The sequence below is a fragment of the Hylobates moloch genome, unplaced genomic scaffold, assembly GCF_009828535.3.
Source record: "Hylobates moloch isolate HMO894 unplaced genomic scaffold, HMol_V3 SCAFFOLD_15, whole genome shotgun sequence".
Lineage (NCBI taxonomy): Eukaryota > Metazoa > Chordata > Mammalia > Primates > Hylobatidae > Hylobates > Hylobates moloch.
Window position 1 is genome coordinate 45,121,903 of NW_026652290.1, and position 26,095 is coordinate 45,147,997.

General features: G+C 38.9%; 1 protein-coding gene across 3 annotated transcripts in view; it reads left to right on the plus strand.

The window, feature by feature from the left end:
* TMEM131 (transmembrane protein 131) overlaps positions 1-26,095 on the plus strand; it is a 251,291-nt gene that overhangs the window by 106,110 nt on the left and 119,086 nt on the right. For all 3 annotated transcript variants that reach the window (XM_032178667.2, XM_032178666.2, XM_032178668.2), the window contains one exon: positions 10,757-10,825. In XM_032178667.2, coding sequence (XP_032034558.1) covers positions 10,757-10,825 — 69 coding nt within the window. The remainder of the gene's footprint in view (positions 1-10,756; positions 10,826-26,095) is intronic.

Below are 26,095 nucleotides of genomic sequence, written 5' to 3' on the forward strand. Positions count from 1 at the left end.
TAGAAATTAGTAACAATGAAAATCCAGATATTTTATAATTAGAAATTAAACCAGAAGCTTTTCAATACTCATGGGTCAGGAAAGAAATCATAAAGGATATTAGAAAATGCTTTGAAAACAAAAGTATAACATATCTTAGTCTGCTTGGGCTAGACTGCCATAACAAAATACCATAAACTGGGCGGCTTAAACAATAGACATTTATTTTCTCACAGTTTGGAATCTGCAAGTCTGAAATCAGGTGTCAGCATAGTCAGTTTACACTGAGACCTGTTTTCCTAGCTTGTAGGTGGCAGCCATTCCACTGTGTAACTCACATGCCCTCTTTGTGCACATGCGTGCATGGGGGCTGTCTGGTGTCTCTTTTTGTAAGGATACTAATCCCATTATATTAGGGCCCCCACCATTATAACCTCATTTAACCTTAATTGCCTGCTTATAGACCCTGTCTCCACATAATAGTCATAGTGGGGATTAGGGTTTCAATATATGAATTTGGGAGGTAGCAGGTGGGGTGGGGAGAATTCAGTTCACAGAACAACATACCAAGTTTTCTGGAATTTAGCCAAAGCAGTATTTAAATAGACATTTATAGCTTTAAAAGTTTATATCAAATAGAAGAAAAATTTTTAAATGAACAATTTACATTTCCAGTTTAAGACATAGAGCATCAACTTTAAGTAGAAGAAAATAAAGGATGTACTAGAAATTAATTAAATAGAAAGTGGAAAAAACATCAATGTAAACAAAAACTGATTCTTTGAATGTAGCTAGATTGATTAAGAAAATAAGGCAGACAAAAAAATCAGGAATGAAATAGGGGATATCACTACAGATCTTATAAACATTCAAAGAATAAGAAAGTATGAATCCCTTCATTCTCAAATTCAGCAATTCAGATGAAATGGTCAAATACTTGAAAGATACAAATTATTAAAACTAACCAAGAGAGAATTAGAAAATGAGTTTTTAAATGTCTGTTGAAGACATGGAATTTACAGTTTTAAACCTTTCCACAAAGAAAACTGCAGGCTCATATGACTAAACTGGTAAATTCGATCAGACACCTAGTGAAAAATTACTAGTCTTACATAAATGCTTTTAGAAAAGAGAGGAATAGAATGTCCTTCCTTACACGTTTTATGAGGTGATTATTGCAGGCATTAAAGAAAGCTAGAAGCTACATCTCTTCAAACATATATTCAGAAATCTCTAACAGAATATTAGCAAATCAAATCCAGAAACGTGATAACAAGGTAATGCATCATGACCAAAAGGAGTTTATCCTAGGAATGCAAGATTAATATTTGAAAACAATATAATTTTTCTTGTTAACAAAATTTTCAAAACCTTTGTAATTATTTGAATAGATGTAGAAAAAGCCTGTGACAACATTCAGCATCTGTTCAGCACATCAAGAATAGAAAAGAATGTCTTTAACCTGATAAAGAGTATTTATGGAAAAGTAACAGTTAACATGATATTAATGGTAAAAGATTGAATGCTTTCTTTCTAAGATTGGGAAAGCGGCAAGGATGTCCACTTTCATCACTTACATTAAACATTGTACTGGATGTGGTAGTCATTACATTAAGACAAGAAACAGAAATAAGAGCCATCAGATTGGAAAGGAAAAACAAAAAGGATTTTGTCTACAAAGCATGTGATTGTGTGCATAGAAAGTCCTAAGGAATATACCAAAAAGTAATACAGTCAATAATCAGAAGTAACTTGATTTCTTCATAACAAGTACAAAAATAAAATGTTGTAGAAAAATGTCATTTACAATGGCATAAATCATTGCATACTTTGGGATAGATTTAACAAAAAAATGTTGAGACCTGTACACTGAAAACTGTAATATAATAGAGTAATTAAAGAACTCCTAGATAGATTGAGAAAGATTCCGCGTTCATGGATTGGAAGACTGTGAAGATAATAATTCTCCCCAGATCAGTTTTAGTTTAAGCAATTCCAATAGAAATTTCAACAGACAATTTTTTTTTTTTTAGAGATCAGTAAGCTGCGTTTCAAGATTAGATGGAAAATGTTAAGCATCTAGAATAGACCAAACAAGTTTTAAAAAGAATAAACAAATCAGAAGATTTAAACTACATGTTTTGAAGATAAAGTTTAAAACTTCTTGTCCAAATGTGCCAAGGTAATTCAATGGCACAAGAATGCTCTTTTTCAGCAGGGGTTACAATCCTAGTCTCTGATGAAACAGACTTGAAACCAACAAAGATCAAAAGAGACAAAGAAGGGCATTACATAATGGTAAAGGGATCAGTGCAACAAGAAGAGCTAACTATCCTAAATATATATGCACCCAATACAGGAGCATCCAGATTCATAAAGCAAGTTCTTAGAGACCTACAAAGAGACTTAGACTCCCACATAATAATAGTGGGAGACTTTAACACCCACTGCCAATATTAGACAGATCAACGAGACAGAAAATTAACAAGGATATTCAGGACTTGAACTCAGCTCTGGACCAAGCGAACCTAATAGACATCTGCAGAACTCTCCACCCCAAATCAACAGAATATACATTCTTCTCAGCACCACATCACACTTATTCTAAAATTGACCACATAATTGGAAGTAAAACACTCCTCAGCAATTGAAAAAGAACGGAAATCATAACAAACAGTTTCTCAGACCACAGTGCAATCAAATTAGAACTCAGGATTAAGAAACTCACTCAAAACCACACAACTACATGGAAACTGAACAACCAACTCCTGAACGACTACTGGGTAAATAATGAAATGAAGGCAGAAATAAAGATGTTCTTTGAAACCAATGAGAACAAAGACAGAACGTACCAGAATCTCCGGGACACATTTAAAGCAATGTGCAGAGGGAAATTTATAGCACTAAATGCTCACAAGAGAAAGCAGGAAAGATCTAAAAGCGACACCATAACATCAAAATTAAAAGAACTAGAGAAGCAAAAGCAAACAAATTCAAAATCTAGCAGAAGATAAGAAATAACCAAGATCAGAGCAGAACTGAAGGAGATAGAGACACAAAACGCCCTTCAAAAAATCAGTGAATCCAGGAGCTGTGTTTTTGAAAAGATCGACAAAATAGATCACTAGCCAGACTAATAAAGAAGAAAAGCGAGAAGAATCAAATCGATGCAATAAAAAAATGATAAAGGGGATATCACCACTTATCCGACAGAAATACAAACTACCATCAGAGAATACTATAAACACCTCTACGCAAATAAACTTAGAAAATCTAGAAGAAATGGATAAATTCCTGGACACATACACCCTCCCAAGTCTAAATCAGGAAGGAGTCGAATCCCTGAATAGACCAATAACAAGTTCTGAAATTGAGGCAGTAATTAATAGCCTACCAACCAAAAAAAGTCCAGGACCAGACAGATTCACAGCCAAATTCAACCAGAGGTACAAAGAGGAGCTGGTACCATTCCTTCTGAAACTATTCCAATCAATAGAAAAAGAGAGAATCCTCCTTAACTCATTTTATGAGGCCAGCATCATCCTGATCCAAAACCTGGCAGAGACACAACAAAAAAAGAAAATTTCAGGCAAATATCCCTGATCAACATCGATGCAAGAAGCCTCAATAAAATACTGACAAACCAAATCCAGCACCACACCAAAAGGCTTATCTACCACGATCAAGTCGGCTTCATCCTTAGGATGCAAGGCTGGTTCAACATATGCAAATCAATAAACGTAATCCATCACATAAACAGAACCAATGACAAAAACCACATGACTGTATCAATAGATGCAGAAAAGGCCTTCGACAAAATTCAACACCCCTTCATGCTAAAAACTGTCAGTAAACTAGGTATTGATGGAACATATCTCAAACTAGTAAGAGCTATTTGACAAACCCACAGCCAATATCATGCTGAATGGGCAAAAACTGGAAGCATTCCCTTTGAAAACTGACACAAGACAAGGATGCCTTGTCTCACCACCCCTATTCAACATAGTATTGGAAGTTCTGGCCAGGGCAATCAGGCAAGAGAAAGAAATAAAGAGTATTCAGATAGGAAAGGAGGAAGTCAAGTTGTCTCTGTTTGCAGATGACATGATGGTATATTTAGAAAACCCCATCATCTCAGCCCAAAATCTCCTTAAGCTGATAAGCAACTTCAGCAAAGTCTCAGGATACTTCAATGTGCAAAAATCACAAGCGTTCCTATATGCTAATAACAGACAGAGAGCCAAATCATGAGTAACTCCCATTCACAATTGCTACAAAGAGAACAAAATCCCTAAGAATCCAACTTACAAGGGATATGAAGGACCTCTTCAAGGAGAACTACAAACCACTGCTCAAGGAAATAAGAGAGGACACAAACAAATGGAAAAACATTCCATGCTCATGGATAGGAATAATCAATATCGTGAAAATGGCCATGCTGCCCAAAGTAATTTATAGATTCAATGCTGTCCCCATCAAGCCACTATTGACTTTCTTCACAGAATTGAAAAAAACTGCTTTAAACTTCATATGGAACCAAAAAAGAACCCACATAGCCAAGACAACTCTAAACAAAAAGAACAAGGCTGGAGGCATCACGCTACCTGACTTCAAATTATGCTACAAGACTTCAGTAACCAAAACAGCATGGTGCTGATACCAAAACAGATACATAAACCAATGGAACAGAAGTGAGGCCTCAGAAATAACACCACACATCTACAACCATCTGATCTTTTGATAAACCTGACAAAAACAAGCAATGGAGAAAAGGATTCCCTATTTAATAAATGATGTTGGGAAAACTGGCCAGCCATATGTAGAAAACTGAAACTGGACCCTTTCGTTATACCTTATTCAAAAATTAACTCGAGATGGATTAAAGACTTAAACGTAAGACCTGAAACCATAAAAATCCTAGAAGAAAACCTAGGCAATACCATTCAGGACATAGGCATGGGCAAAGACTTCATGTCTGAAACACCAAAAGCAATGGCAACAAAAGCCAAAATTGACACATGGGATCTAATTAAACTAAAGAGCTTCTGCACAGCAAAAGGAACTATCATCAGAGTGAACAGGCAGCCTACAGAATGGGAGAAAATTTATGCAATCTATCTGACAAAGGGCTAATATCCAGAATCTACAAAGAACTTAAATTTACAAGAAAAAAAAAACCCCATCAAAAAGTGGGTGAAGGATATGAATAGACACTTCTCAAAAGAAGACATTTATGCAACCAACAAACATATGAAGAAAAGCTCATCATCACTGGTTATTAGGGAAATGCAAATCAAAACTACAATGAGATACATCTCACGCCAGTTAGAATGGCAATCATTAAAAAGTCAGGAAACGACAGATGCTGGACAGGATGTGGAGAAATAGGAACGCTTTTATGCTGTTGGTGGGAGTGTAAGTTAGTTCAACCATTGTGGAAGACAGTGTGGTGATTCCTCAGGGACCTAGAACTAGAAATACCATTTGACCCAGCAATCCCGTTACTGGGTATATACCCAAAGGACTATAAATCATTGTACTATAAAGACACATGCATGCATGTGTTTATTGCAGCACTATTCGCTATAGCAAAGACTTGGAACCAACCCAAATGTCCATCAATGATAGAGTGGATAAAGAAAATGTGGCACATATACACCATGGAATACTATGCAGCCATAAAAAAGGATGAGTTCATGCCCTTTGCAGGGACATGGATGAAGCTGGAAACCATCATTCTCAGCAAACTAACACAAGAACAGAAAACCAAACACCTCATGTTCTCACTCATAAGTGGGAGTTGAACAATGAGAACACATGGACACAGGGAGGGGAACATCACACGCTGGGGCCTGTCGGGGGTTTGGCGGCTAGGGGAGGGATAGCATTAGGAGAAGTACATAATATAGGTGATGGGTTGATGGGTGCAGCAAACCACCATGGCACATGTATACCTGTGTAACAAAACTGCACGTTCTGCACATGTACCCCAGAACTTAAAGTATATTTAAAAAAGTGTTTTTCAACAAATGATACTAGGCCTACTGGATATTTACAGAGAAAGAAAAAGTGAACTTTAATCTTTAACTCACACCATCGCCACAATTAACTTAAAACGGGCAATAATAGGCTCATATCTAAAAGTTAAAGGTGTGAAACTTTTAGGATAAAACCAAGCTTTTCATAGAAATATTTGCAAACTGGACAAAGTTTTAAAATACCAAAACACATAACATAAAAGAAAAAATGAAGCCGGGCACAGTGGCTCACGCCTATAATTCTAACACTTTGGGAGGCTACAGTGAGAGGATCACTTGAGACTAGGAGTTTGAAACTAGCCTGGGGAACATAGTGAGACCCTGTATCTACAAAAAATAATAATAAATTAGCTAGTTGTGGTGGTGTGTGTCTGTAGTCCCAGCTGCTTGAGTGGATGAGGCGAGAGGGTGGCTTGAGCCCAGGAGGTCAAGGCTGCAGTGACCCATGATTGGACCATTAACTGCACTCCAGCATGGGCGACAGAGTGAGACTCTATCTCAAAAAAAGAAAAAGTGATCATCATTTCGACCTCATCAGAATTAAAAACTTAGGCTCTTCAAAAGACACCATTAATAAAAGGAAAAGGTAAACCAGGACCAGGGTAAAAATATTTGCAGCAGATAACAGAGAACTCTTACAACTGAATAATAAGACAGACATCTCAGTTAAAAAACTTTCCACAGACATTTACAAAAGAAGATACCTAATTGTACACCAAGTAAATGGAAAGATGGTCAACATTATTCATCATTAGGGAAGTACAAATTAAAACTAAAAATGTGTTTATGGGAGAATATATATCATATAGGAGATGTCCTATTCATTTCTTTTAAATCACTGTTTAGCTGGCTTTTTAATAAAAATCATATTTGAAATCAGTTTAAACTGCTGGTGACTTTGGTAGTTTTACTAGTTAAGGCACTTCCTTCCCCACCTCTTACTTGTGGCTGTAATGTTTGTGGATCAAGATGCAAAACAGTGGCTCCTAAATGTGAGGGTGCTTAAAAATGCAGGTTTCTGGGGTCCATTCTGCTTACAAGGAATTAAAATCTGCGTTTCCACAAGCATTGTACGTGTTTATGATGCAGGTACATCACAAACAATTGTTTTAAAAATGCTGGGCCAAAGAGTATCTTTTGTTTAGGTAGTAGTTGATCCTAGGAAAACATTTTAAACTCCCAGAGACCCAAGAATCCCATATGTTTGATTTGGGAGTTTCCTGCTCAACTTTGACCTGACAGTTCAACAAGCAGTATGACCATTTCCCACAAGATTTCTTGTATCTCTTCAGTTTTTTCCTAGCTTGAAATCAGAAAATAGTCTTCATTCATCTCCATATAAATAAGATTTTAGTGAAAATTTATAAAACCAATTGTATTGACACTTCAGAACGTGTATAATCATTGCAGAAAGCATAAAATAATGCAATATACTATCATAATCTCTCAGATTTTGTTGCTTTGAAATTGTCAAAGGGTGAGCCCAGCACACTGGCATGCTGCATCTGTAGTCCCAGCTACTCAGGAAGTTCTAACACAGGAGTTTGAGACCAGCTTGGGCAACATAACGAGACCTCTGTCTCTCAAAAATAGTAATAATAATACTTTTTAAAATCAGGGAAAAAACTGCAATGACATTAGCAAAGGCTACCATTCTTTATATTGCATCTTCCCCAGTTTGTTTTTCAACATTATATATTTGCAGACATTTGCTTTCTGTTAATAAAGCACTAAACAGTGCCATGCACTTTCTAAATAAATGTGGATAGCAACCATTTGAATCAGCTGTGGAGACATGACAGTTGTGTTACTGCACTTTTGGTTTGGTTAACATAGGATTGTACCTGTGTCAGCTTGTATTGTACTCACTCGGATATTAAACTGTTCCTTAGATATAGATCTGGTATTGTTTTGAAAATATGCTTTCATTTATGAGGGAATCATATTTGATGTACTGTTTCCTCTATATCATTCTGTGAGCAGTTTGTAAATATCACAGTAACAGTTGCTGGACGTCACATCTTTGAAGCATTTTACAGGAGATCTTAGCACAAGACATAAAAAATAAAACTTATCCAGGGATTTGAACAGAAGAATCAAATTGTTACTTGCAGATGATTTGTCTACAGTGATCATCCAAGATAGTGCTCATTTTGGCAGCACATATAGCAACAGTGGAAAATCATGAGAGAATCTAGACAAACTGTTGGAATTAAACTCACCAAGGTGACTAGGTATAAGATCAGTATGTGAAAATCAGTAACTTTTTAATATGAACAATATCCATGTATAGTTACTTTATGACATCTCCATCTAGATAAGACATCTGGATTTAAATGTCTAAAACAATGCTTTTGAAAATCTACCTCTTCCCACTTCCAACCCACTCCTCCCATGTCATGACTGTGTATCCAGTGAAAATCTTAGCCTGAGTTACCTTTGATCCCTCAAAATCAATCCATCAGCACAGCCTGTTTTCTCAAGCTTCCAAATATATTCAGAAACCAGCCACTGCTCGCTACTCTCCCTTGCAGCCACCCTAGATTGTAGCTGCCGTCACCAGTTGCCTGGAGCACCGCAGGACTTCCCTGCTTCCTACTGTTGGGCTCCTACAGGAACTTCCTTGGTTCTTCACAAAGCAGCCAGAATTAACCTTTTGATATGTGTCAGATCATGCTACTCCTTGCTCAAAAACACTGTAGTTTGTTACACTTTGAATAATCTATACTCCTACAAGGAGACCTGGCTCTTGTACCTCTGAGCTCAGCTCCTATCTCCTACTCCTCCCTCACTGCACAGTGGTCACTTCAGCCTCCTTGTTCAACTTGCCAAATACATTCCTCCTTTCTTCCCCTAGATCTCTGTCGTTCAGGTCTTGGCACCAGTGTCCCTCCTCAGAGAGGCATTTTCAGTTCTAACCACAGCCCCGCTGTGTTTGATTTTTCTTTATACACACATTTTCACCTAATACATTCAACTTTTGTTCCCCCGACTAGGATGTTAGTGCCATGAGAGCAGGCGCTTTTCTTTATTCCCCACTGTAGCCCCAGCCAATAGACAGTACCTGGCACATAGTACACATTCATAAATTTGTATTGAGTGGATGGGGTATATACTTTTTTACCCCACCTGGCCACTTTAGACATTTCCATTTGTAATTTGCAGAACAGCCTCTTGGCTCTGTGAGAGAAAAACACTGTATCTTAATCTTTTTCTCCAACATCTAAACAGTCCATGGAATTAATATAGGAATTATATGTTATATACAGGAATATATATTACATTATAGGGATATATATTATATATAGGAATATAATATTATATAGGAATTAATGACTTATACAGTTATGCCTTATACTTTATTTTTCCTTGATTTAAGATTTATGTAAATTTGAGTTTCATACTAATGAAACTGATGAGCTGAGGAGCATCTCTTGTTTTAAAGGAGCCAAAGAGTGTTGTTGTTATATCACGTCTAAGAAACAGACAGGGCAGAAAACAAGAAGGAATAGATGCCGGCACTGTGTTGCAAGGAATTATGCCTTCATATCCCGGTGTCTTTAGTTTCGTGCTTTAGTAAAATATAATCTTACATTTGGTGCTTGCTTTCTTTTTTTGTTTGTCCTCTTTTCTGTTCAACATATGCAGAGGGGTTCTCAAGCTACACAAAAGAATGTTCTAAATTGGTAGGGCTAAAAACATGTTTGGATTTTATTACCTTCAGCTAAATTATTCCACTACTCAGATTATTTAATCTTTATAGAATTGAATTAAAGCCAAATTTCCTCCATATTATGAATGTCCTTGTCTGTTTCTAATTGTTTCGTATATCTCCTAAATCCTAGATATTTCCTCTGACTCCTGAATCCTGAATGAAATTACTGTATCATTTCAAAGCTTATGTTACTATGAATTTCAGTGATGATGGAAATAAAGTAGTCTCACAAAATGGGTTTTGCTCTGACATCATTTCCTAGAACAAAAACATCAAAATCTACTATTTTGAAACTTAGTGGCTGACTGAATTTCTGACTTTCTCAGTATATAAACACTTTAGGCATGTGAACCACCACCACTACCCCCCTACCCCACCAAAGGTCATTTATGTTTTATATCAGTGTTAGGCCCTGATGATGTCTGAGGTTTGCTATTCAGAAATCTGTTTTATTGAGGAGTTCTGGTATTAGGTGGGTTAGTTAGAAGATGCTACTGAAATATTGAGGCCAGGACATCAGAGATCAGTTCTAGTGTATTCCAAACTCTCAGATGAAATAGATATTTCAATTCTTGGAAATTTCTATCCCAAATTCATTTTTGTTTAGTCCTTTGCCACTCTAGTTACAATATGATCATGATTCTTGTCTTCATATATTGTCTGCTAAATGTATGTAGTTGTATTAACTCTTTATTCATCATACGTGTATCAAAAAATCCAAGCCACCTATTAAGTATATCGTTACCAATTATACCAACCAAATAAATTTCAACATTCAGTCTGCCTGAGCATTTTCTATTTTCATATACCTTTGAAGAAGAAAAGTACTCCCACTTTTTCATTTTCTAAAACTCAATCTTTATTGGTTTCCGCTAATTTAAAAAGTAACACACATTTCTGATAGATAGTTAGACCCAATTTTTCTTAAAATGGCATTGTTATGACAAAAGTCAGCTGTCTGAATAGAGTTTGGGGAAACATATATTTTGAAGAATTGCTTCTTATGTTGTTTTCTTATTTACAGTATATCTCTCTACCGGGGGAATTGCAGGCCCATACGATTTGAGCCACCAATGCTGGATTTCCATGAACAGTAAGTTTAAAATTTTTGGACTATACTTTCCCATTAAACTATTATATGTATTTTACATGCATTTGTCTTGTCTTTTGCCTGTGTTACATCTGTATGGGAAAGTTACATGTTCTAGTCATCAGGAAAACAAATGATAATGAATGCAGTTTGAAAATGGGAAGTAAGTATCTATTAGGAGTCTAACATGTAATATTAACTTTTAAAGCTTGAAAAATACTCGCATGTTGTAGTCTCTGGTTCAGAGAATCTTTGGAAACAGCAAAGAACTTATAGTTAGTTGTTTTGATTAGCACTTCATTTTTATTTTTACTATTTAAAAATCTTCTTGTGAATAAAATATATTCTATTTGTTTAATATATGTACTTTTAATAGACAAGCTCTTTTATATCACCAAATAGTATTATCACCAACCCATAATGGCAGGTAAAAGCAAATGCACAGATAGACATGGTTCAGTCACAGAACTCTGCCTTGATGAGCTAAGCAAACCACTGCGCACCCTCCCCCAAGCAGGAGAGACTCCCTGGCCTCTAAGCAGCTAATACACCCAAGGGCCAGCAAAGCAACTACATACTTGCAGTCAGCACCTAAGAAAGAGCCCCATAGTGCACCCCCAAGATATTTGCTTGGCCTGCCCAATGGCCCTGCACCTGAAATCAGGGCCTGAAAAACAGCCCTGTGGGCAACCACCAGCAGACACGCCTCCAGACCAGCTGAGCAGCTCTGTGCCTGTGTCAGGCCTAAGAAATAGCCCTGTGGGTCGCCCCTAGCACATGTGTCCCCAGGCCAGCCAAGCAGCCTTGTGCGCACATCCTGGATCTGACAAGCAGCTGCATAGGCTGCCTCTGGCAGACACATCCACAGGCCAGCTGAGCAGACTTGCAACTGTGTCCTGGACCTGAGAAACAGCCCCATAGGGCAGACACACTTCAAGGCCAACTAAACACCCATGTGTCTGCACTCCCACCCTGAGAAACAGCTCCATGGGCCACCCCAAGCCAACAGACACCCAAGCCATCTGAGAAGCCATGAGACTGCATCCCAAGCCTGAAAAACAGCCCTGCAGGCCATCTCTGGCAAACATAACTCCCAGTTCAGCTGAGCAGCCTCAGTGGGCTCCTAAATGTCCCTTCACAGATTCTCCAAAAAGAGTTTTTTCATCTTGCTGAGTCAAAAGAAAGTTTTAACTCTGTGACATAAATCCACACATCACAAAGCAGTTTCACAGATAGCTAGGCCTGAGAAACAGCCCTTTGGGCTACTCCTGGCAGGCATACCCCCATACCATCCAACTAAACACATGCTTGTGCTCCTGTCCAGAGTAACAGCCCTGTGGTTTAGAGCCAGACCCTAAGTTGGCCAGATTCCAAGCTGCCTGACCCACTGTGTGGATGCACACATCCCTGACCCGAGACACAGCCTGTGAGCCCACCCTCAACAAAGTTGCACCGCTACCAGCACAGACTCTCTCAGCGTAGGCTACTGAGATACTTGCAGACGTCAAGTGTGACTGACAGCTGAGGAAAGTACAGAGAGACTACACTACAGTGCCCACCTAAACACAGATGCACCAAAGCCAGTGCACCCCACCAATCTGACACTCCAAGACCCATTTATATGAATAAGTCTTTCCCTGTGAAATGTACTCCATAAAATTGGAAGAAATGACTTTTCTACCAGATATATAGAAATCAACATGGGGACACATCAAACATAAAAAAGCAAGGAAACGTGACACCTCCAAAGGCAAACAATAATTCTTCAGTAATAGACCCCAATCATAAGAAAATATACTAAATGCTAGAGAAAGAATTCAAAATAATATTAAAGAATCTCAGTGAGATACAGGAAAACTTACAGTTAAGCAAAATCAAGAAAACAGTTCATCATTTGAATAAGAAATTCAAAGAGATAGGTAACATAAAAAAGAACCAAACAGAAATCCTAGAGCTGAAGAATTCAATGAGTGAAATAAAAAATACAGTCAAGAGCTTCAACAACAGACTAAACCAAGCAGAAGAAGGAATTTCTGAACTTGAAGACAGATCTTTTGAAATAACACAGGCAGACAAAAAAGGAAAAAAGGGTGAAGAAAGCCTACAGGATGTATTGTATACCATGAAGTGAACAAATATATTATGGTCATTCCAGAAGGAGAAGAGAAAGGAAAAAGGCATAGAAAACATACTTAATGAAATAGTAGCCGAAAACTTCCCAAGTCTTGAAATTTGAGATGGACATTGGGGTCCAATAAACTCAAAGAATTTCAATTAGAGTCAGCCCAAACAGGTTATTTCTGAGGCACATTATAGTCAAATTATCAGATGTTAAAGGTAAAGAATTCTAAAAGCAGCAAGAGAAAAGTGTCAAGTCACATATAAGGGAATTCCCATTAAACTAACAGCAGATTTCTCAGCAGAAAACTTACAGGCTGGGAAAGAATGGAATGATATATTAAAAATACTTAAAGTGGGGGTGGGGGACCTGTGAGCCAAGAACACTATACCCTGCAAAGCTACATTTCAGAAATAAAAAAGAAGTAAAATCTTTCACAAACAAGGAGAAATGAAGGAAATTCATCACTGCTAGACTGGCCTTACAAGAAATGCTCAAGGGAGTCTTATATCTGGAAATGAAAAAATAACAACCACCATTATGAAAACATGTGAAACTATAAAATTCACTGGTAGAGCCCAAACACAAAGAAAGGAAAAAGAATCAAACCATATCAATGTGAAAACCACCCAAGCACAGAAAAACCATAAGAAAGGAAGTACAGAGCAAAAGATAAAACATCCAGAGAACAATATGACAGGAACAAGTCTTTACCTATCAATAACCCTGAATGTAAATGGGTTCGGTTCCCCCATTTAAAAGATATAAACTGGCTGAATGGATAAACACCCAACTATATACTGCCTATAAGAAACTCACCTCATCTGTAAAGTCATACAGACTGATAGTAAAGGGATAGAAAAAGATACTTCATCCAAATGGAAACCAAAAGCCAGCAGGAGTAGCATTACTTATATCAGGCCAAACAGACATCAAGTAAAAAGCTATAAAAAGCTATAAAAAGCAACAAAGAAGGACATTATGAGATAAAGGGATCAGTTAAGCAAGAGAATGTAACAGTTGGAAATATATATGCACCTAGCACTAGAGCACCCAGATATCAAAAGCAACTATTAGATCTAAAGGGAGAGATAGACCCCAGTACAATAATAGAGTTGGGGATTTCAACAGTCCACTCTCAGCATTGGACAGGTCATCTAGACAGAAAATCAATAAAGAAGCATTGGATTTAAACTACACCATCAACCAAATGGACCTAACAGACATTTACAGAACATTTCACCAAACAGCTGCAGAATACCATTTCTTTCGTCAACACATGAAGCATTCTTCAGGATTGATCATATGTTAGGACAGAAAACAAATCTCAAAAAAATTTTTAAATTAATTTTATCAACTATCTTATCTGACCACAATGGAATTTAAAACTAGAAATCAATAACAAGAGGAACATTCAAAACTACAAATACATGAAAATCAAACAACATATTCCTGAATGACCGATGGGTGAAGGAAGAAATTAAATGGTAAACTAAAATATTTTTTGAGACAAATGAAAATAGAAATACAATATACCAAAACCTATGGGGCACAGCAAAAGCAATATTGAGGCAAATTTATATAACAATAAATCCTACATCAAAAAAATAGAAAGAATTCAAATAAATAACCTAATGATGCATCTTAAAGAACTAGAAAAGAACAAACCAAAACCTCAAAATTAGTGGAAGGAAATAAGTAAGATGAACATCTGTGTTTATTTGTTGAGTTACAAAAATCTAACCATATTATCTCAATATGCCATTTTTATAACCTTTTTAAACTTAATATATTGTGCATACTTAAATTGCATTGAATTTTCTCTTATGTTATTTTATAGTATTAAAGAACATCAAAATTTATGGGTATATTTGTCAGATTCACTTATTTTTAATTGTTTTAAACTTTTTATTTTGTGATCAGTGCTGAAACTGATGATTTAAATACAACCATGACTATTTCCTTTCCTCAAGAGAGAGTCCTAATGAAAGGATATACAGAATATTAAAGATTTTAGTTAACCTTTAGCCTAGAGAACAGCTCGGTGTCATGAACAAGGAGCAACTTAAAGAAATAAAAGAATCAGTCTATGACCAGTGAGGAAATAAATGGGATTTCTCATAGAGACTGTTACTAGTCATAGAGAACCTGAAATCTCATGAGTTGAGAGAAATTGTGGAAGATATGTGGAAGAAGCGTGAATGGATAGATGAACTCCAGTACAAGCAAGGGTCAGTTGACACAGTAAAGAAAATTTATTTGAAGCATAGCAAAGGAGTACAGTTATATAAGACTGTTCCCCAAAGCAGCGGATTTACATGCTGCTCCAAAATAGTGGAAACAAACAAACAATAGTCTGTCATGTTATGCTATGATAGTCTGAATGTTTGTGTCCTCCCAAAATTCATACATTGAAACCTAATCTCTGATGTGATGGTGTTCAGAGGTGGAGCCTTAGGAGGTGTTTAGGTCAGGAGCGCAGACCTAATCTCACAAATGGAATTAGTGACCTTACAAGACAGGCCCCACAGAGCTACTGTCCCCTTTCTACCATGTGAGGACCCAGCTAGAAGGTGTCACCTGTGACCCAGAAAGAAGGCTCCACACAAGAACCCAACTGTGTCAACACCCTGATCTCAGATTTCCCAGCCTCTAGATCTATGAAAAATAAAATTGTCATTTATTCTGCTATAGCAGCCCAAAAGGACTGAGCCACCATTCTACTATTATTTAAAACTTTTCTGGATCAAGTCAGAGTACACTGAGCAGAGTTTGTTATATCTCGCAAGTGTAGAAGTGGATCTGTAGAAGTAGGGGTTGCGGGGAGGTGTGAACCAACATGTGTAAGGGTTCAGTCAGAGAGGCAGAACTAGTCAGATTTTAAATGAATGTATATGTATATATACACGCACATGGGTTTATAATAAGGAATTGGCTTATACGTTTGAAAGAGCTGGTTAAGCAAGCTCAAAGCCCACAGGGCCGGCCAGGCAGTCAGGAAGGGAGGATAGCGGACTGGAACCCCAAGGGCGCACACTGAAGTTTCTTGTCCACAGATAAGTATCCAGGGAAGATCCTGAGGAGAGGAGTGAAATTGCAGGTCTAGCTGCTGTTTGAAGCCTCTTGGCTCAGACAGGGCCTAAGCTTTCTTTGAAAGTGCTTCCCAGTGACTAAGACAGACTCACCTAGAATAATCCTTTTTATTAACTTATAATCAGCCTATTAGGGTACTTTAATTATGTTGGCAAAATCTCTTCCAGCAGCACTTAGGTTAGTGTTTGAATAACTGGGAAAAGGTATATTATGCTACAAAATAGCTGCTGTCTCACTTTTCTCTTCTGGCTCTAAGGAGATAATATTACTTGTAACTCACCCTAACCAGAAACATACTAGAAAGGGAATTCTGGGGACTTTAGTTCAGTCCAGCCAAGTTGATATCACAAAGCTACCCCATAGATACAAACAAAGAGGTTCCTAAATTTTGAACTTCTGACTCTAGAAAATGAAGAGAGATATGGTTGAAAGAATTTGCTTAGTAATTTTAAGTTAAGGTTCTTTTTATGAAACTTGAAAGTAGTCTTGGGACAAAGAAAATGAAATTTGTACATTTTCACTGCAGAAAGTAAATTATCAATGTCTTCAGAAAGTGACTGCTAAAAGAAATCAGATATTTTAGAATATATCCTCTTTTAAAGTTATTGTATGTTTTTTCCACTCTCAGAAGCATACAACTTGTTGATTCAAGTTGTTTTCTGCATTAACTGCATTTATTTTTGCCACCACAAATCACTGCTCTTTTTTTTTTTTTTTTTTTTTTTTGGGAGAGGGTTCCTCTCTCTCTCCCCCAGGCTGGAGTGCAGTGGCGCAATCTCGGCTCACTGCAAGCTCCGCCTCCCGGGTTCACGCCATTCTCCTGCCTCAGCCTCTCCGAGTAGCTGGGACTACAGGCGCCCGCCACCACGCCCGGCTAATTTTTTTGTATTTTTAGTAGAGACAGGGTTTCACCGTGGTCTCGATCTCCTGACCTTGTGATCCGCCCACCTCGGCCTCCCAAAGTGCTGGGATTACAAGCGTGAGCCACCGCGCCCGGCCTCACTGCTCTTTTTAACATGAATGTTACCAAGTGAAAAAAGATTAGAATACTGTAATACAGAATGGCCCCTCTTAATACCTGTTAGCTACCTATTCAACATCTACCCTTTTTTTTTTTTTTTTTTTTTTTTTTTTGCAGTTATCCAGCCCTTAGGCCTGGCACCCTGTCCTAGCTCAGGGGTAAATCTTGATTAATCAAGTCCGTTGTAATAATTCCATTATTATTGCTTGTGGTCTGTTCAAGGGTGAATGTGACCCAGTTTTACTCTATAATATGAGGGCAGGTCAACTGAGGTGTTTCTGGGGAAGGATTGTTTTTTTTTTACTCTGAAAAGAGTCACAGCCAGATGCTGTGGCTCATGCCTGTAATCCCAACCCTATGGGAGGCCGAGGTGGGAGGATTGCTTGAGCTCAAGAGTTTGAGACCAGCCTGGGCAACACAGTGAAACCCAATCCCTACAAAAAATTTTAAAAAGTAATGGTGGTGTGCGCCTGTAGTCCCAGCTATTCAGGAGGCAGCTCAGGAGGCAGAGGTTGCAGTGAGCTGAGATCACAACACTGCACTCCAGCCTGTGCAACAGAGCCAGACCCTATCTCAAAAAAAAAAAAAAAAAAAGTCGCAAGAAAGAAATGCCCATCTTCTATGCCAGATACTGTCTGCATGCAGTGCCTAGGATACTGTGGCAATCTTCTTGCAATCAGTGAGGGGTTCTAGCCTGAGGACTGATACCATGCAGTCACCAAAGGCAATTGGTCTAACAGAGTGGAAAGATGGAAAGAACCTGCGTCTTTCATAATGTTGTTGAACTGCTAAATTAATCAACCCTGGGACTGCCCTACTTTAGGTCTTTTTGTTTGGTGACACTTTGATCTGTTGGAGAGCGCATGGCACCTGGCACCGCTAACTTCTTCCTCCCTCTCAGATCTTTCCCTCCCTGTACCCTTGTGAACCTCTGTCCATGTTTTCCTCCTGTGCCTGAGGCTATTTTTTAAATTATCTTTCAAGGGTTTATGTTCCTCTGCGTATCCCCAAATTGCGGTTGTGTGCAGCTGCATTTCTTTCCTCACCTCATTTCAACCAATTCTGCGCTTTCTTACTGGGTGGGTTCTTCCATGCCTTTGGCATATGCCTGTAATCTCCCAGTCTCTGTCATCCCCCCTCACTCACCATGTGTCTCCAACACCACCCTAAACTCACCGTGTCTTGTTCTTCTGTATCTCCAGTCCATGAACGGTACCATAGTCACCAAAGCCAGAATCTTCAGGCTTCCTGGATTCCTCCCTTTCCCTCACAGCACTCCATCCCCTTCCCGTCAAATCCGTTCCAGGAAGGAATCCTATGAATTTTTCATGTCTGTTCTTCTCTAATTCTCACTACTTACCCCTCTCCTCTTAACTCAGGTCCACATCATTTCTCATCTGGACTGTTACCATATGCCTGCCACTTTCTAGTTCAGGATTCATGCTGTCAACAGGGAAATGTTTTTCACATCAAAATCTGATCATGTCGTTTTCCCCACTTCCCCTCCCCCAAAATTTCTTTAATAGTTTCCTATTTGCCTTCAGGATAAATGCTAAATTCATTATAAAACTTGCCTTTTTACCTTCCTTATATGTCCTCCACACCTGGAGAGAACTACATGTCATTTCCTGAAAGCACTGATCTTCATAAGGGCTGGGCGTGTTATTCATACCTTGAGTCTCCCCTCTAAAGATAGTTTTTTATGGAAGTTTTCACACATATAGGAAGGTAGAAAGAACAAATAATAGATGTATTTTTAACATAAACTCAGGGGTTGTTACCATTTTTGCATATTTATACTTTTGTTTTTGAATCATTTGAAAGCAGCAGACCTCATGACCTTTCATTCCTAATTCTTGAGCACACACTGCCATACAGTTGATCCTTTAACAACATGGCAGGTTAGGGGCATGGACTCCCTACCACACTGCGTAGTTGAAAATTCATATGTAACTTTTGACTCCCCAAAAACTTAACTACTAATAGCCTACTTTTGACCAGAAGCCTTGCTGATAATATAAGCAGTCAGTTAACATATATTTTGAATGTAATAGATATTATATGTACTGTATTTTTACCATAAAGGAAGCTAAAAAAAAGTTAAGAAAACAATAAGGAAATTCTCATTCATTAAGTGGAGGTGGATCATCATAAAGGTCTTCACCTCATCTTCACATTGAGTAGGCTGAGGAGGAAGTGATAGTCTCACTGTCACAGGTGGCAGAGGCGGAAGAAAATCTGTGTGGACCCTCACAGTTCAAACCCATAATGTTCAACAGTCAACTGTATAAGGACATTCTGCATAACTACAGTACCATTATTGACACTGTAAGAAAATTAATAGTAATTATGGGGTGCTTTTAATCTCCCTCTGTTTTGGTCAAGGCTGTAGTTGTTCGGTTTTAAGTGACAGAAACCTGAAACTAATTGAGGCAAAAATGATAATATATTGGAATACTGAGGACTATAATTTATCTGCAGGAAAGTCAGAGATGCAGCTGGCACCTGGGAACAACAGCATTCACTTGCTCTAACACCACCAGGAGTCTTCTGTCTCTTATTTCTGCCTGCCTGTGTATTGGCTTATTCTCTCTCACTGCCGGTATCCTTTTCCTACAGCAATGGGAAGAAATTCGCTGACTGCTCTCCAGCCTTGCGTTCTGTGTCTTCCCTCCACTGGGAAGCTCTGTTGTAAAGCAAGCCTTTCCCCAGTCTAAGCAGTGGAAACTGCCTTCTCTCTGTTTCCAGGGTAGTGTTAATCCTGCCGAGATGAGATGGAGCCCCACCCAAAATTTGGTTCAGATATCAAGGCTGTTGATGTCACACATGCACACACACCAGCAGGATGAAAAAGTTTATTATATTCACCAAATGAAGCTTCTAGGGGATGACCATGGTAGGCAGATGTGAGAAAGGGCTGGAGAGAGCAGAGAAAGACTAACTTGGTTTTTTTGTTTGTTTCTTTGCTCATTATGTTTTTTTTGAAATTATTATACTTTAAGTTCTGGGGTATATGTGCAGAACGTGCAGTTTTGTTACATAGGTATACACATGCCATGGTAGTTTGCTGCACGCATCAACCCATCACCTACGTTAGGTATTTCTCCTAATGTTATCCCTCCTCTAGCCCCCGAGCCCCTGACAGGCCCTGGTGTATGATGTTCCCCTCTGTATGTCCATGTGTTCTCATTGTTCAACTCCCACTTATGAGTGAGAACATGCAGTGTTTGGTTTTCTGCTCTTGTGGTAGTTTGCTGAGAATGATGATTTCCAGCTTCATCCATGTCCCTACAAAGGACATGAACTCATCCTTTTGTATGGCTGCATAGTATTCCATGTTGTATGTGTGCCACATTTTCTTTATCCAGTCTATTGATGGACATATGAGTTGCTTCCAAGTCTTTGCTATTGTGAATAGTGCCGCAGTAAACATATGTGTGCGTGTGTCTTTATAGTAGAATGATTTATAGTCCTTTGGGTATATACCCAGTAATGGGATTGCTGGGTCAAATGGTATTTCTAGTTCTAGATCCTTGAGGAATCACCACACTGTCTTCTACAATGGTTGAACTAATTTACCTGCCCACCAGTAGTGTAAAAGCGTTCCTATTTCTTCACATCCTCTCCAGCATCTGTTGTTTCCTGACTTTTTAATGATCGCCATTCTAACTGGTGTGAGATGGTATCTCATTGTGGTTTTGATTTGCATTTCTCTAATGACCAGTGATGATGAGCTTTTTTTCATGTTTGTTGGCTGCATAAATGTCTTCTTTTGAGAAGTGTCTGTTCATATCCATTGCTCACTTTTTGATGGGATCTTTTTTTCTTGAAATTTGTTTAAGTTCCTTGTAGATTCTGGATATTAGCCCTTTGACAGATGGATAGATTGCAAAAAAAACTTAGTTCTCCCATTCTGTAGGCTGCCTTTTCGCTCTGATGATAGTTTCTTTTGCTGTGCAGAAGCTCTTTAGTTTAATTAGGTCCAATGTGTCAATTTTGGCTTTTGTTGCCATTGCTTTTGGTGTTTTAGTCATGAAGTCTTTGCCCATGCCTATGTCCTGAATGGTATTCCCCAGGTTTTCTTCTAGGATTTTTATGGTCCTAGGTTATACGTTTAAGTCTTTGATCCATCTTGAGTTGATTTTTGTATAAGGTATAAGAAAGTGGTCCAGTTTCAGTTTTCTGCATACGGGAAGCCAGTTTTCCCAACGCCATTTATTAAATAGGGAATCTTTTCTGCATTGCTTGTTTGTGTCAGGTTTGTCAAACATCAGATGGTTGTAGATATGTGGTGTTATTTCTGAGGCCTCTCTTCTGTTCCGTTGGTCTATATATCTGTTTTGGTACCAGGACCATACTGTTTTCGTTACCGTAGCCTTGTAGTATAGTTTGAAGTCACATAGTGTGATGCCTTTAGCTTTGTTCTTCTTGCCCAGGATTGTCTTGGCAACACAGGTTCTTTTTGGTTCCATATGAAATTTAAAGTAGTTTTTTCCAATTCTATTAAGAAAGTTAGTGGTAGCTTGTTGGGGATAGCAGTGAATCTGTAAATTACTTTAGGCAGTATGGCCATTTTCATGATATTGATTCTTCCTATCCATGAGCATAGAATGTTTTTCCATTTGTTTGTGTCCTCTCTTAATTTCCTTGAGCAGTGGTTTGTAGTTCTCCTTGAAGAGGTCCTTCACATCCCTTGTAAGTTGGATTCCTAGGTATTTTGTTCTCTTTGTAGCAATTGTGAATGGGAGTTACTCATGATTTGGCTCTCTGTTTGTCTGTTAGTGGTGTATAGGAATGCTTCTGAGTTTTGCATATTGATTTTGTATCCTGAGACTTTGCTGAAGTAGCTTATCAGCAACTTAAGGAGATTTTGGGCTGAGTCGATGGGGTTTTCTAAATATACCATCATGTCATCTGCAAACAGATACAATTTGACTTCCTCCTTTTCTATTTGAATACCCTTTATTTCTTTCTCTTGCCTGATTGCCCTGGCCAGAACTTCCAATACTATGTTGAATAGGAGTGGTGAGACAGGGCATCCTTGTCTTGTGTCAGTTTTCAAAGGGAATGCTTCCAGTTTTTGCCCACTCAGTATGATATTGGCTATGAGTTTGTCATAAATAGCTTTTATTATTTTGAGATATGTTCCATCAATACCTAGTTGATTGACAGTTTTTAGTATGAAGGAGTGTTGAATTTTGTTGAAGGCCTTTTCTGCATCTATTGAGATAATCCTGTGTCTTTTGTCATTGGTTCTGTTTATGTGATTACCTTTATTGGTTTACTTATGTTGAACCAGCCTTTCCACCCCAGGGATGAAGACAACTTGATCGTGGTGGATAAGCTTTTTGATGTGCTGTTCAGTTTGCCAGTATTTTATTGAGGATTTTCGCACCAGTGTTCATCAGGGATATTGGCCTGAAATTTTCTTTTTTTGTTGTGTCTCTGACAGGTTTTGGATCAGGATGATGCTGGCCTCATAAAATGGGTTAGGGAGGATTTCCTCTTTTTCTGTTGTTTGGAATAGTTTCAGAAGGAATGGTACCAGCTCCTCTACCTCTGGTAGAATTTGACTGTGAATCCATCTGGTCCTGGACTTTTTTCGGTTGGTAGGCTATTAATTACTGCCTCAATTTCAGAACTTTCAATTGGTCTATTCAGGGATTCGACTTTTTCCTGGTTTAGTCTTGAGAGGGTGTATGTGTCCAGGAATTTATCCATTTCTTCTAGATTTTCTAGTTTATTTGCGTAGAGGTGTTTATGGTATTCTCTGATGGTAGCTTGTATTTCTGTTGGATAAGTGGTGATATCCCGTATATCACTTTTTATTGCATCTATTTGATTCTTCTCTGTTAGTCTGGCTAGTGGTCTATTTTGTTGACCTTTTCAAAAACCCAGCTCCTGGATTCATTGATTTTTTTTGAAGGGTTTTTTGTGTCTCTATTTCCTTCAGTTCTGCCCTGATCGTGGTTATTTCTTGTCTTCTGCTAGATTTTGAATTTTTTTTTGCTGTCACTTCTCTAGTTCTTCTAATTTTGAAGTTATGTTGTCGATTTTAGATCTTTCCTGCTTTCTCTGATGAGCATTTAGTGGTGTAAATTTCCCTCTACACAGTGCTTTAAATGTGTCCCAGAGATTCTGGTACATTGTGTCTTCGTTCTCATTGGTTTCAGAGAACATCTTTTTTCTGCCTTCATTTCGTTATTTACCCAGTAGTCATTGAGGAGCAGGTTGTTCAGCTTCCACGCAGTTGTGCAGTTTTAAGTGAGTTTCTTAATCCTGAGTTCGAATTTGATTGCACTGTGATCTGAGAAACTGTTTGTTATGATTTCTGTTATTCTGCATATGTTGAGGAGTGTTTTACTTCCAATTATGTGGTCAGTTTTAGAATAAGTGTGATGTGGTGCTGAGAAGAATGTATATTCTGTTGATTTGGGGTGGAGAGTTCTGTCGATGTCTATTAGGTTTGCTTGGTCCAGAGCTGAGTTCAATTCCTGAATATCCTTGTTAATTTTCTGTCTCGTTGATCTGTCTAATATGGACAGTGGGGTGTTAAAATCTCCCACTATTATTGTGTGGGAGTCTAAGTCTCTTTGTAGGTCTCTAAGAACTTGCTTTATGAATCTGGGTGTTCCTGTATTGGGTGCATATATATTTAGGATAGTTAGCTCTTGTTGCATTGATCTGTTTACCATTATATAATGCCCTTCTTTGTCTCTTTTGATCTTTGTTGGTTTAAAGTCTGTTTTATCAGAGATTAGGACTGCAACTCCTGCTTTTTTTCCTTTCCATTTGCTTGGTAAATATTCCTCTATCCATTTATTTTGAGCCTGTGTGTCTTTGCATGTGAGATGGGTCTCCTGAATATAGCACACTGATGAGTCTTGACTCTTTTTTCAGTTTGCCAGTCTGTGTCTTTAATTGGGGCATTTGGCCCATTTACATTTAAGTTTAATATTGTTATGTGTGAATTTGATCCTGTTATTATGATGCTAGCTGGTTGTTTGCCTGTTAGTTGCAGTTTCTTCATAGTGTCGATGTTCTTTACAATTTAGTATGTTTTTACAGTGGTTGGTACTGGTTGTTCCTGTCCATGTTTAGTGCTTCCTTCAGGAGCTCTTGTAAGGCAGGCCTGGTGGTGACAGAATATCTCAGCATTTGCTTGTCTGTAAAGGATTTTATTTCTCCTTCACTTATGAAGCTTAGTTTGGCTGGATATGAAATTCTGGGTTGAAAATTATTTTCTTTAAGGATGTTGAATATTGGGCCTCACTCTCTTCTGGCTTGTAGAGTTTGTGCCGAAAGATCCTCTGTTAGTCTGATAGGCTTCCCTTTGTGGGTAACCCGACCTTTCTCTGTGGCTGCGCTTAACATTTTTTCCTTCATTTCAACCTTGGTGAATCTGACAATTATGTGTCTTAGGGTTGCTCTTCTCAAGGAGTGTTGTTGTGCTGTTCTCTGTATTTCCTGAATTTGAATGTTGGCCTGTCTTGCTAGATTGGAGAAGTTCTCCTGGATAATATCCTGAAGAGTGTTTTCCAGCTTGGTTCCATTCTCCCCATCACTTTCAGGTACACCAATCAAACGTAGATTTGGTCTTTTCACATAGTCCCATATTTCTTGGAGGCTTTGTTCATTCCTTTTTATTCCTTTTTCTCTAATCTTGTCTTCACTCTTTATTTCATTAAGTTGATCTTCAATCGCTGATATCCTTTCTTCCACTTGACCGATTCAGCTATTGAAACTTGTATATGCTTCACGAAGTTCTCGTGCTGTATTTTTCAGCTCCATCAGGTCATTTATGTTCTTCTCTACACTGATTATTCTAGTTAGCAATCTGTCTAACCTTTTTTCAAGGTTCTTGGCTTCCTTGCATTGGATTAGAACATACTTCTTTAGCTTGGAGGAGTTTGTTATTACCCACCTTCTGAAACCTACTTCTGTCAATTCGTCAAACTCATTCTCCATCCAGTTTTGTTCCCTTGCTGGCGAGGAGTTGTGATCCTTTGGAGGAGAAGAGGCCTTCTGGTTTTTGGAATTTTCAGCCTTTTTGTGCTGGTTTCTCCCCATCTTTGTGGATTTATCTACCTTCAGTCTTTGATGTTGGCGACCTTTGGATGGCGTCTTTGAGTGGACATGCTATTCCTTTCTGTTAGTTTTCCTTCTGACAGGCTCCTCTGTTGCCGGTCTGCTGGAGTTTGCTGGAGGTCCACTCCCGACCCTGTTTGCTTTGGTATCACCGGTGGAGGCTGCAGAACAGCAAAGATTGCTGCCTGATCGTTCCTCTGGAAGCTTCGTCCCAGAGGGGCACCTGCCAGATGCCAGCTAGAGCTCTCCTGTATGAGGTGTCCGTTGGCCCCTACTGGGAGTTTTCTCCCAGTCAGGATACACAGGGGTCAGGGACCCACTTGAGGAGGCAGTCTGACCTTTAGCAGAGCTCGACGCTGTGCTGGGAGGTCCGCTGCTCTCTTCAGAGCTGCCAGGCAGGGATGTTTAAGTCTGCTGAAGTTTTGGCCACAGCCACCCCTTTCCCCAGGTGCTCTGTCCCAGGGAGCTGGGGGTTTATCTATAAGTCCCTGACTGGGGCTGCTGCCTTTTTTTTCAGAGATGCCCTGCCCAGAGAAGAGAAATGTGGCAGTCTGGCCACAGCGGCCTTGCTGAGCTGCAGTGGGCTCCGCCCAGTTCTAACTTCCCAGTGACTTTGTTTACACTGTGACTGTAAAACCACCTACTCAAGCCTCAGCAATGGCGGACGCCCCTCCCCCCCACCAAGCTCCATTGTCGCAGGTTGACCTCAGACTGCTGCTGTGCTGGCAGCGAGAACTTCAAGCCAATGAATCTTAGTTTTCTGGGCTTCATGGGGGTGGGACCCACTGAGCCAGACCACTTGGGTCCCTGGCTTCAGCACCCCTTTCCAGGGGAGTGAATGGTTCTGTCTTGCTGGTGTTCCAGGTGCCACTGGGGTATGGGAAAAAAAGAACTCCTGCAGTTAGTTCAGTGTATGCCCAAATGGCCTCCCAGTTTTGTGCTTGAAACCCAG